The following is a 12,242-nucleotide window of genomic DNA, read 5'->3' as shown; positions in this document are numbered from 1 at the left end:
CTTGTGAACAATCTTCATTTTTGTGTGTATTAACATTTAGGAAAGGTCTGTTAATAATGTCAACTAATCAATGCTGATGCTGTATGCTAATAGATAGTGTGGATAATACAGTGGCCTACATGCTTTGAATCCCTTAGTTTTAGCTATGCAGTGTTCTAAGCAGACTGGATGGCATGCAGCAGAAGCAGATGATAGAACGCTCATCCCTAAGAGACTTGAGACTTGACTTGGACTTGTGACCAAAGACGTGAGACTTGACTTGGAGTATAGCTAAAAGACTTCAGCCTTGACTTGGGGACTCTAGCTCAAAGCCTTGAGACTTGCCCCGGCCACGACCCATTGCTGCGCAGCAGCTATAATTTCATTTAATTAGAAAGAATTTTCTTTACTCTACAAAACTACTAAAGCATGATTAACCTTACTATTTTAACTAGTTTACTAAATTAGGTCAAGTAGACCTCTTGAACTAAGGCACACTGGCATGTTTTGGCCTACCTGAACTGTGGAGCACAGGCTGTTGCCTCCCTATCTGCATTCAAGGTGTGTACGGCAAGCCGCAGGTACAACCCGCTACAAATTATTAATGTATTTACCTTTACTGATGATGATGATGATGATGATGATGATGATGATGATGATGATGATATATTTCTGTAGTTATTTATTTATTTAGCCTGTAGGCTACTAGCCTATTACTGACTGGCATAGCCTACTAATCTACTTTTGCACAGTGGACCTTGCAAGCTGCGGTATTAAAACTCAAAGAAGAAGAAAGGTTAGGTCACCTGATGCAGCTGGATTCGCGAGATCAAGATCACACGCGGTGAAGCTTGCGCCCAGCAAGCGTCAAAACAAAGTTGGCAACTGCTTACCGTATCCACACAGATAACTGCATCCTCCATTAGTCACAATCTAACGGCTAGATGTCGGGAAACGGAACGATATCCAGAATCAGAAGGATGTTGGACGCTGAAGAGCGCCTGAGGACCAACACTCCGGTAAGTTTACCCAAAGTTAGCTAAATGTTAGCAAGGAGATGTGCTGTATTTTTTAAAGGGGCAATCCCAATGGCCCAAGGGCCAGCGTGCCCTCATATACCCGTGTTGAAGTAGTTTTCACACTACCTCCCTCTGCAGTCTTCGCCATGGCTGCAGGGGGGAATCGAACACGGCTATTATTAGCTTATCGGAGCTTTTTAAAGACGAGCACGCTAACCAGTCGGCCAAAGAGACAGTCCCTGCAGACGTGCTGGTTGGTGCTGGGTGACCCCTATTAGCCTAGCGTCACGTACCGTGCTAGAGTGACGCCAGCTCGATTTATATAACTTTAGAAAACAAGCAACAATCTCTGTCGTTACAGCCTCAAATAACTGTTATGAAATGTTGCACTTGGGAGCGCCACCCAAAATCCACATTGACCCAGGCCAGGCTTTTTTCTAATTTGTAATGTTACCCACAACACTACATTTTAGTACCTATTAGCAGTGCTAGACTACTAGAGGATAGTCCCCTGAGCGCATCTCAGGGACACTATTCACCCCCCCACCATTATATATCAGGACTTTTAATGGACATTTTCCATGGATATCCTGTCACATTAATGGACTTTTTTTTTTCCAATATTTTATTTTCTAAATTTTACAGAACAATAAACAAACAAGACAAACAAGCTCAGACACAGGACAACAAAAAAACAAACAAAAAAACACATCTTTGACAATTAGTATTGTAACGTAGTGCTACCAGCCCTATATGTGCCCATGTGCTGATACAAGATATTATGCATTGAGTCCTATGAAAGGGGTCCATGGAAAACCATCCAGGTAAGCAGTGCATCACGAGTAACCTCAGTCACTAGTCATTCTTGACTTCGTCAAAGTAAGCCAAAAAGGGGTCCCAGATATTTGAGGGTGCCGCGTCTATGTGCCGACAGACCGCAGTGCCGACAGGTCGCAATGCCGATAGCCCACAAGCAGAACCAGCTGAGCGAGGCGGCGTGCAGCGTGTCGGTGGAGCTAACCTCTCCCAGCGCCCACGCCAAACCTAACCTCCCCCCATGCCTAAACCTAACCTCCCCCAGACCCTAACCCAAAACCTAACCTCTCCCAGCCCCCACGCCAAACCTAACCTCCCCCCATGCCATGCCTAAACCTAACCTACCCCAGACCCTAACCCAAAACCTAACCCCTCCCACCCCTATGCCTAAACCTAAGGTCGGCATTGCGGGTGGTCGGCATTGGGGGTGGTCGGCATAGCGGGTGGACCCCATATTTGAGAACCTTCTGAGCGAGTTGGCTCTCAGGAACCTCAGCCTCTCCATCTGTATAACAGAGATCATGTCCATCAGCCACACCTGAAAAGAAGGTGAAGAGGAGGACTTCCATTCCTTTAAAATCAGTCTTTTAGCAACAGTTGTCCCCAGCGTCAGAGATTGCTGCACAGCTGTAGGGAAGTTCAGAGAGGACGCCGAACATTAATGGACTTTTACTCTGCAATTTATAATTTATAATTTGAAATTGTTTTGTTGTTTGCTCCATCTTCTGCTATTGATGTGATCGCTGTGCTGCATACTTGCACTAAGTCAAATTCCTCATTTGTAATCTGATTACTCAGTATGGCTAATACAATGACTCTTGAATGAAACACTATAGAGCAACCCGTCATTTTACGTCCCATTAGGTCACAAATTCAATGGTTCTCTGATTTCTAGCTTTAGGAAAGAGTGATGCAAAAATTCACAAACATTGAACTGTCCCGGGGGACAGAAATAAATAACATGTGAATTCTTATGATGAATGACATACCCTTTAAATTGATCAAATTAGATTTGTAATGTGTTGGCAGGGACGTTATGTGCCCAGACATGAACTCAGTCGACCATGTTCACATTACAGGCAAATCTGATTTGCTGATAAAGTCATTAATCATCATTATCTTGATTGGTTTCCCAAATCTGATTTGGGAATGTGTCCGCACTGCCACAAATCTGTGTGTCCACACCTAAACAGCCTATCTGCATGGGTTGCTATGCTAACGACGTGGGCGTCAGTAAATACGTACGTTGGTGACGTGGTTTTCCTGCGCATAAGCATTTGATGACGAGTTGCGAGTGACATTCAAATCAGATTTGGTGGATCTGCGCGTCCGCACTGAAGTCACATCAGTCGAAAGCAGATTGTAAACTACCTCCATATGTGGTTTGGGACAAGTGACACAAATCAGACTTGGAGCGTCCAGACTCATAAAACCAATCTGGATAAAGTAATTAATAGGTCACTAAAGTTCACAAATCAGATTTGGCCTCCTAGTCTGAACATGGCCGGTTAACATACACATGTGCTAGATTGGTTGTTTTTTAACCAGTTATAATAGGCATATTGAGGCTGGTTAGTTTTACAAATTGCTCTAGTGCTACCATGTGTTTTAAAATATGAAGTATAACATTCTAAATACTATTTGATATGTAGATGCCGGGTTATCCTCCTGTTTATCTTGGGAAACAGCTTGGGGGGAGAAATCACTATAATAAATGCCAATGAAGGATTAATTGCCTCCTTTTGTAATTAAGCGACAAGTTCTGAACGCAACCCCGCAATTAGGGGGAGATGGCATGCTGACTCCTCAAGGCTGTATGTTATATTAATTATAGATGTAAATTATTTATGAAAGCTCATGTTTTAAATACCTCGGTGACAAAATGTTGCTACGAGATATTATGTCATCACAATTTCCAAATTGCAAGAGTCTGCAATTGTTCTTTTCTTCCTTGGAGAGATGGCAGTTAACCTAAAGAAAATATTCTGGTGCTGTGCCAAATCAATGGTCCACCAACCAATCATGACAGAGAAAAAGGTTTCATCTTAATTAAGCAGAGTAAATCCTTTCATGTGGTGAGGGGAAACATTACTTAATTAACTTAATTATTTTTGGTCAAAATGTAGATCCTATTTGTTTTGAGAATACATTCATGAGTATTTATTTTCTTTTCTTTTCTTTTCTTACAAAACTGGAGAGCTTTTATAACTTTTGCATTGGCTATTGCTTATGCGTTTACATGTACTAACTGTAGTTTCACACAGTTTGACTTGATTGTGGAAACAGCATGGGGGTCATTGTAAGGCTTAATTCATTACCTGTCCAGAGTCCTTTTGATCGGCTGGGCCAGCAGATGGACGATGTCTTGGGAGACGGAGGGATCCTGAAGGAGGTGGTCCATCCTGGAGAAGGCCCGCCTGTACCCCAACAAGCCTCAGTATCAAGTACCTACAGTATACATGCATTTGCCAGTCTAAAACCTCCTCAGTGAAGTGTTACTTCTCACTCATTTTCTTCAACTGAAACCTATTTACCGTATTCTTTCTCCCTTCACAGTGCATTTCTCCGGCTTCCTGGAATACTCCGACCAGCCGTTCGTCACCACCTGTCACCTGAAGTACCCTCGCATGTCCAAGTTAGGGAAAGGTCAGTCGTCCCTGTAGGCCAGGGGTTCTCAAAGTGCGGCCCGCGGAACCAATTGTGGCCTTCGGGAACATTTCTGGTGGCCCGCGATCGATTCTACGTTTACTACTGTCTTTCAGAGGCTGTATCGGGCTAATTTTTAAAGCTAGGGTGAAGATCCTTGTATCATATGAAAGTAGAAGACCTACATTGGTACCAACCATGTCTGGAAGGGGGGCTAAATAACACTCCAAAGTTAGGCAAAAATTTGGCGAGGGTTTTTTTTTTTTTTTTAAGGGGGTCCTTTTTTTCACAGCCTAAAGTTGACAGTTGTGGTATGTATTGTGTGTGTGTGTGTGTGTGTGGGGGGGGGGGGTGTCTGTGTTTGGTACATCTACAAATGGACAAATGGTATTTTTTCCTCTAGAAAACACAACATACATTTCTCACATGATTCACAAGTGCATGACTTTTAGTCTAGAATAGGTTATTAAAGAAAAAAAAATGTTTTGGAATTATTTTGTGTTGCACTTTTTCTTGTGGCCCTCAATCCAATTTTAGGTCTTTAAATTGGCCCGCGGTCATCAAAACTTTGAGAAACTCTGCTGTAGGCCATCAGGAGTAGCTTTCTCTCCGATTGATACAGTTACACCCTCTCAAATGGCCATTCATTAATTGATATGTTGAATATTACGCTTTGGATTATCTGTGCGTCAGTCTATCTAGGTGTTGCCATTTGGATGGTTTGTATTCTGGGATCTGCACAAACTAAAAGTATTGACATGAACCCAGGAAGCTACCATCTTCATGCTCTTAGTCCTTCCTTTGTCCACGTTTCACAGATGTGACGCTGGCCGGTCTGGAGATGGGTCTGCTCACCATGCGCAAAGGAGAGTTCTCTCGTTTCATCTTCCATCCCCAGTACGCCTACGGGAACATGGGTTGCCCTCCCTTCATTCCCCCTGCTGCCCTGGTTCTGTTCGAGGTCCAGGTGCTGGACTACCTCGACTCGGGCCAAGTGGACGACTTTGTTGCAATGAGTCCGGTAGGGAGACGAAAGCTGCCTTATTGTTGTCACAGTCTGAGCGTACTGTTCTACTGGGCTCCTGGGGTTGGAGATCACTTGAGACATTACTCTTGTCACTTGAAAGTAGCAAGTGCTGATTCTATCGGTACTAGCAGAAACGTCTATATATTTTTACATCTATTCATGTATCTTTCAATTTTGAGTTGTTCAGCTATAAGAAACTGAGGAAAACATACTATTTCCTTGTATATGGAAGGTATGAAGATGCAAGTCTGGGAAACAAAAAGGTTCATTCATGCTCTAAGATGACAGGCTTCAACTATACAAACATCTCATTTTCAAAAACGAACAATTAAATTCTTCCTCTGTTATATACCGTAAATTCCGGACTATAAGCCGCGGCTTTTTTCCCGTTTTTTGGCCTTTTTTGGCCCCTGCGGCTTATATAACGGTGCGGCTTATCTATGGATTTAAAAAAAAAAAAAAAAAAAATCTCTTTTTTAGCACTCTTTCTAACTATAAATCCACTTCTGTTTTAATTTCCTCTCTTGCCCTCTTTTAACAACATAACATAACATAACACAACACAGGTGGTGTTGTGTTATGTTGTTTTGTTGAAATGTTAATAAATGGGAGCTTCCTCAAACAGCCATCTCTTTCCCGACAATCCCCTCTGTGCATGAACCCTTACATATGGTAATTAAACATTAAAACACAATAAAAAAAATACCATTAAAACACCCGCGGCTTATAGTCCGGTGCGGCTTATATATGTAAAAAACAGTCAACTTTGCAGGTGCGGCTTATACTCCGGTGCGGCTTATAGTGCGGAATTTACGGTAAATTATTTTATCTTATTTAGCTTATTTAAATTACCGTACCTATTTATTTCTGGGTTTATGTTGCTAAATTCATATCTTTTGTCTATGGTGATTGATCACTGTAAAGTTTTGATGCCTTTCAGGATCACTGTTTAAAAACTGTTTTTATACTGTTGTACCCTGCCTAGTCCAATTTTAATAAATGAAACTGAAACTGATACATGCAAATAGTCTACTTTGAGCTCAGCCCCTGATGAGGTCTCTGCCTTTTAGTGCAACTATACAAAACGACTCAATTATAGCTCAAATAATGCGGAGCTGAAGTCCAGGTTCTTTCAGTGGATTTCAGTTGGTGTCGCTGGCTAACTCCTGTTGCCTTTCGCCCTCTGTGTCGTCAGGAGGAGCAGAACTCGGTTCCTCTGTCCACGCTGCTGGATGTGGTCAACACACAGCGCACCTTTGGCAACCGCTGCTACAATCAGAGCCGCCACTACAACGCCAAAGATCGCTACAAAGAGGTACAGCATGTAAAACAAACCAGAACTTGAAATGTGCTCAATGATCAAGTTATTTTATTTATTTAGTTATTTATTTCAGGTGTTTTTGAGACCTACAACACCCAGTAATTTCTAAGGGGAAATTCATCTGCTCCTCCTGCTTTACATTTTATACTATGAACTTGTTACTAAGATGCCATACTTAGAAAAAAAGGGGGGGGGGGGGGGACTGGGGGGAATAGCGTGATCCTCCCACGCGCTACGTCCTGCTGGTGAAACTCCTCGCTGTCAGGTGAAAATAAGCGGCTGGTGACTGCACATGTTTCAGAGGAAGCATGTGTGCTAGTCTGCAGCTCTCCCCAGATCGGCAGAGGGGAGGGGAGCGACGACTGGGGCAGCAGGGGAAATTGGCCAAGTACAATTGGGGAAAATCTGAAAAAGAAAAGAAAAAAAGGCATAATTTACAATGACCTCTCCTCTCGGCCAACAGGCGATGGCGTTGCTGCTGAACTGGGAAACGGAGGAGGACGAGGAGACAGAGCGCATCGAGAATGCTCTGCTTCCCATCTACATGAACCTGTCCCTCACCGAGCTCCGCCTGGAAAGCCCCAACAAAGCCCTCAAATACGCCAACAAGGCCCTGGAGATAGACCCCAACAACACAAAGGCCCTCTACCGCTGTGGACAGGTCAGACTGCGCTTTTCTTCAATCCACTTTTTTTTTTTATGTAGTTCAAATGAATGATTTCTTTGGGAAATCAATTGTGCACTGCTGAATGCTGAATCTTTAAATTTAACGGTGTGTGTGTGCGTGCGTGCGTGTGCGCGCCCCCTCCAACCACCCCCCCCCCACACACACACACACACACACACACACACACACATGTAAAACATGTAGTCCAGGCATTTTACGCAAATATGTGGGTCAACCTCACACTAATTGCAACAAAACCAAACTCAACTGATTTTGTATCCTCAATATGTCCTCAATGAAGGAAAAAAAGTGTGAAGGAAATGTATGAAGGGAAAGTTTTGAAAATGACCTAAATATGATGGTAGCCTATGGAAGCCTTTTTTTTTTCTTTTTTTTTTAATGTGCCATAAATCTCATCACTTATATCCTGTATGTGTTTTTTGCTTCAAGGAGAGAAAAAAATAAAAAAAAATGTTAAAAAATAAATAAATAAACGTTTTTGGTAGCATCATATAGTAGGTCATTTTCAAAAATTTCCCTTCATACATTTCCTTAATACTTTTTTTCCTTCATTGAGGACATATTGAGGATACAAAATCAGTTGAGTTTGGTTTTGTTGCAATTAGTGTGAGGTCAAGTGACATTTTTACTGGACTAATGGGGGCACAGGGATGATAGGAAAAACACACAATGTGTGGACCAAAACAGCTCAGCAGGCACAGTAGAATATCAAAAATTGAAGAAAGGAGCTGTTAGGAATTTAAATGACAAAATTTAATTGGAAGTAATTGTACCTGTGTACTACAAAGAGTTTAACAAAACAGAGTACATCTTCATGAAGGTGATACGGGCAAGATAAATACCGCAACGCGTTTCAACCGTTGGGTTTTCGTCAGGCTGACGTGTACCGTAAATTCCGGACTATAAGACGCACCGGTCTATAAGCCGCGGGACCAAAATTGACTATTTTTTTCTTCTATAAGCCGCACCGGTCTATAAGCCGCGGGTGTTTTGATGTTTAATTACCATATGAAAGGGTTCGTGCACAGAGAGGAATGTCGGGAAAGAGATGGCTGTTTGGGGAAGCTCCCATTTATTAACATTTCAACAAAACAAAACAAAAGTCAGGTCACTAATCCCCAGACAAAATCACACAACAATAGGCTATATGTGCAGCAAACCTGTAACCAGAGAAGTCAAGTCACTAATCCTCGTCTTCCTCTTCTTCCTGCGTACTGAAACCACCAAAGTCCTCATCTTCAGTGTCGGAAACGAACAGGTTCAGGGTGGCTTCGTCAACCACTCTCCTCTCTCCTTCATTGTCACTCAAAACCAACGAACTCCTCTTCGTCACTGTCGGCATCGAACAGCCTCTGAAGCCTCTGACGGCCCTCAGCGCCAGCTGTGGCGGCGTCATCCTCTTCATCCCGCAGCAGTCCAGCGTTTTGGAACCCGTTGGTGATTGTGGATGTTTTCACACTCCTATAATATTCCGTGCTGAGACAGTTCCTCCTGCTGCACCGTCCAACGCCTCACCATTGACTCATCGATGCCCAGGTTACGCGCGGCTGCTCTGTTTCCCTCTTTTAATGCGAGATTGACTGCTTTCAACTTGAAAGCTGCGTCGTGTGAATTTCTGCGTACCTTCCCCATGGTAAGTGAGAGTGTTGCTTCTACTGCTCGTTCTCATGCTGTCGAGAACGAGCAAAGCTTTTTTTTGGTGAAAGAATCCTCCAGGGCGCTTCTTGTTAACAGTCCGAGTGAGTGGCAGGTCGAACGTCAAAGGCACTTCATCCATATTTATGATCTGCTCCGGTTCGATGGAATATTCCTTGATCTTCCTTTGTGTGAATTTGCCGAAGTTTGTGATTTTCTCCTGGTAGTCGGGGGAGGGAGTTGATGGCCGAGTGGCCGTTTGCTTACCGTAATTACCATATGTAAGTGGTCACGCACAGAGGGGATTGTCGGGAAAGAGATGGCTGTTTGAGGAAGCTCCCATTTACCGTATTACCGTAACATTTCAACAAAACAACATAACACAACACCACCGTTGTTTATTTTTACAGTGCACACAGTGTCCGCGGTGTGGTGAAAAGAGGGCAAGAGAGGAAATTAAAACAGAAGTGGATTTATAGTTAGAAAGAGTGCTAAAAAAGAGAGATTTTATTTGTATTTTTTTTTTTTTTTCTGAAAAAATCCATAGATAAGACGCACCGTTATATAAGCCGCAGGGGCCAAAAAACGGGAAAAAAGCCGCGGCTTATAGTCCGGAATTTACGGTACTCTGTTTTGTTAAACTCTTTGTAGTACACAGGTACAATTACTTCCAATTAAATTTTGTCATTTAAATTCCTAACAGCTCCTTTCTTCAATTTTTGGCACAGGGATGATAACAGCACAGACTCCATATTCACATTATTATTTGCCCATATCAGGACGCTTCTGCATGACGTCATTTTGTAATCGTTATTCTGTTTTAGACCCGGAAGTAGATTACTCATTTACCTTTATCATTTTTAGACTTGCCAAAAAGCTGTTTTCAAGCAAAGAGAAACAAACTGTTATAATGTTTTGATATTTTCTCAGATGAGAACCTAACATCCAAATATGTGACCAGTTTATCAGAATAAAGCCTATTTGGACGTTTTTTACGAGCAGTGACGAGCGCCGGCTGTGACCGGTCAGACTAGAGTAGCTAGTATCTGCCAACCCAGCTGGCAGTGAGAAAACACTGTCGACGCGCTTAATTGTAACTAACGTTATGCCGACCACAGCCATCGGCTCCTCGCAGCAGTAACGCTATGAGCATGTCACTGAAGTTGGCCACATTGCTGCAGTGTAGCTGCTGAATGTGGCCAGACTTCATTCATAGTTTACAGTTGATCTATGTTTACAATGCAGCCGGCCGGCTAACGCTGAACTGGAAGAACTCATACAATTGCGTCTGACAAGGAAGATAAAAAGTGTGGCGGGGCAACATAAGGTGAATAGAGGCAGTATTCAAACTTTCAATCCCTGGAGAATTTCTTCATTTTGGGTTCAATGATCTTAGCAAACTCTGGCCCAATCCCAATTCTTTTCTTAACCCTCAATCTTAACCCTCAAGCTCAACCCTCAATCTTAGTAGCCCTCAAAACTAAGTGTTAAGGGCTATCTTGCGACTTTAAAATGGGACAGCCCTTAAAGGCAGATACGTCTTCAGACTGTGGGGGGCAGCAGTATGCCAAAGCTTCGTCCAGTCTGTCAATTCAAAAGGAGAGGAAAAAAGCATCCATACAAATATTTCCTTGATAATATAGATGTAGAAATTACGATAACCATTGTATTAGCTTAGTTTAATGTCATTTTATGGATTTCCGTTTTGGAATCCTAAACTATCGATAGTCAGTAGCCGACTAGCCGTGCTGGTCAAGCCATATTATTATTATTATATTATAACCTTGTTAACGTTGTTACGAAATGCCATAATTCTCGGTGGTAATGTCGTTGTTGAGTTGTTTTTATCAAGATACAGCCTACGTGTAATGCAACGCACCACAAAACAAGTGGGGCTAGAATGACCGTGCTTTCCGACGTGAGGGCTGGCTTGACTGCAGTTAAACACTGCAGTCAAGCCAGCCCTCACGTCGGAAAGCACGGTCATTCTAGCACCCACTCGTTAGCAACAACATTGTTGTTAGGATTCCAAAACGGAAATCCATAAAATGACATTAAACTAAGCTAATACAATGGTTATCGTAATTTTTACATCGCTATTAACAAGGAAATACTTAACTTTGTCGGGCTACTTTTTTCCTCCGTTCGCCGCCATCTTCCATCTGAATGGATCTAGCTGATGACACGCAAGGGATTCTGGGATCGCACTCACCGCCAAGGGTGGTACTGGAAAATCTTAAAACTGAGGGCCGTATCACGCTCAAACTCGACCCTTAACTTAACACACTGAGAATCGGGACAGCACTAGCACTTCGCGGGAGTGCGCATTTTTGAGACTGAGGGTTAAGATTGAGGGTTAAGATAGGAATTGGGATTGGCCCTCTGTGTCCAAAAGACTTAAACACACATTTTAAATGCCTTTTCTTCATTGTTCACATTTTTTATCTATCTTGTAAAGTGGCATGTTTTGTTCTGTGTTCTGTAAATAAAGATTATGAAGGTTTCTTCGGACTTATTTCATTCCTCTTCAGGCCCACATGGAGCTGCGCGACTATGATAGCGCGCAGGATTGTCTCCTGATGGCTCAAGCAAAGAAGCCCTTTGACAGCGACATCAACAACCTGCTGAGGAAAGCCGCCATGTAAGATGATGCGTTGGGACATTCTCAGTAAGATCAGAATGGACATGCGTCCATGTGAAGTTATCATCATAAAAGCCAGGAGAGTCTGGCCCAAACGCTGCAAAATCAAAGCTAACCTGTTTTTGGTGTATGAAAGATTTAATGTAGTGTCTTACTCGCCAAAGGCACACCTTCACCTTCACCTTAGCCACTCTGAAATCCATGATCACTTTCTAGATGCCATAAAGACTGCCTGGACAAAGAGAAAGAAATGTACTCGAAGATGTTGGACTTCAAGGGCGCGGTGAAGACCTAAAGACGAGGTGAAAAGGTACGGAACTCTGTCCACTGATGTTCCAGCTCACCAGCTCCAAATCACTGTCTGAGAATACTGGCAGCTGTGTTCCACAAGTGCAGTTTTAACAGCACCACAGTTGATATTCACCCCTGGATTTCATATCTGGTCAATCTGTCTGTGTTTCTCTCTTTGT

The 12,242-nt window shown here is 42.8% G+C and overlaps 1 protein-coding gene across 1 annotated transcript; it reads left to right on the top strand.

Annotated features, from left to right (window-relative positions):
• Window positions 1–864: 864 nt before the first annotated feature.
• LOC310782229 (inactive peptidyl-prolyl cis-trans isomerase FKBP6-like) lies at window positions 865–12,067 on the top strand (the record flags this gene model as incomplete). The annotated part of the gene is made up of 8 exons (XM_083642912.1): window positions 865–998; window positions 4,141–4,258; window positions 4,371–4,460; window positions 5,279–5,481; window positions 6,683–6,802; window positions 7,272–7,469; window positions 11,663–11,772; window positions 11,989–12,067. Exons 1-8 carry the CDS (start codon window positions 924–926, stop codon window positions 12,065–12,067), a joined length of 993 nt encoding a protein of 330 aa, XP_083499038.1. The 5' UTR covers window positions 865–923.
• Between the last annotated feature and the right edge of the window lie 175 nt (window positions 12,068–12,242).

This window comes from Poromitra crassiceps (genome assembly GCF_964638095.1).
Source record: "Poromitra crassiceps genome assembly, chromosome: 9".
Taxonomy (NCBI): domain Eukaryota; kingdom Metazoa; phylum Chordata; class Actinopteri; order Beryciformes; family Melamphaidae; genus Poromitra; species Poromitra crassiceps.
The sequence above is the reverse complement of the archived record's forward strand: the minus strand, read 5'-3'. Positions and strand labels throughout refer to the sequence as shown.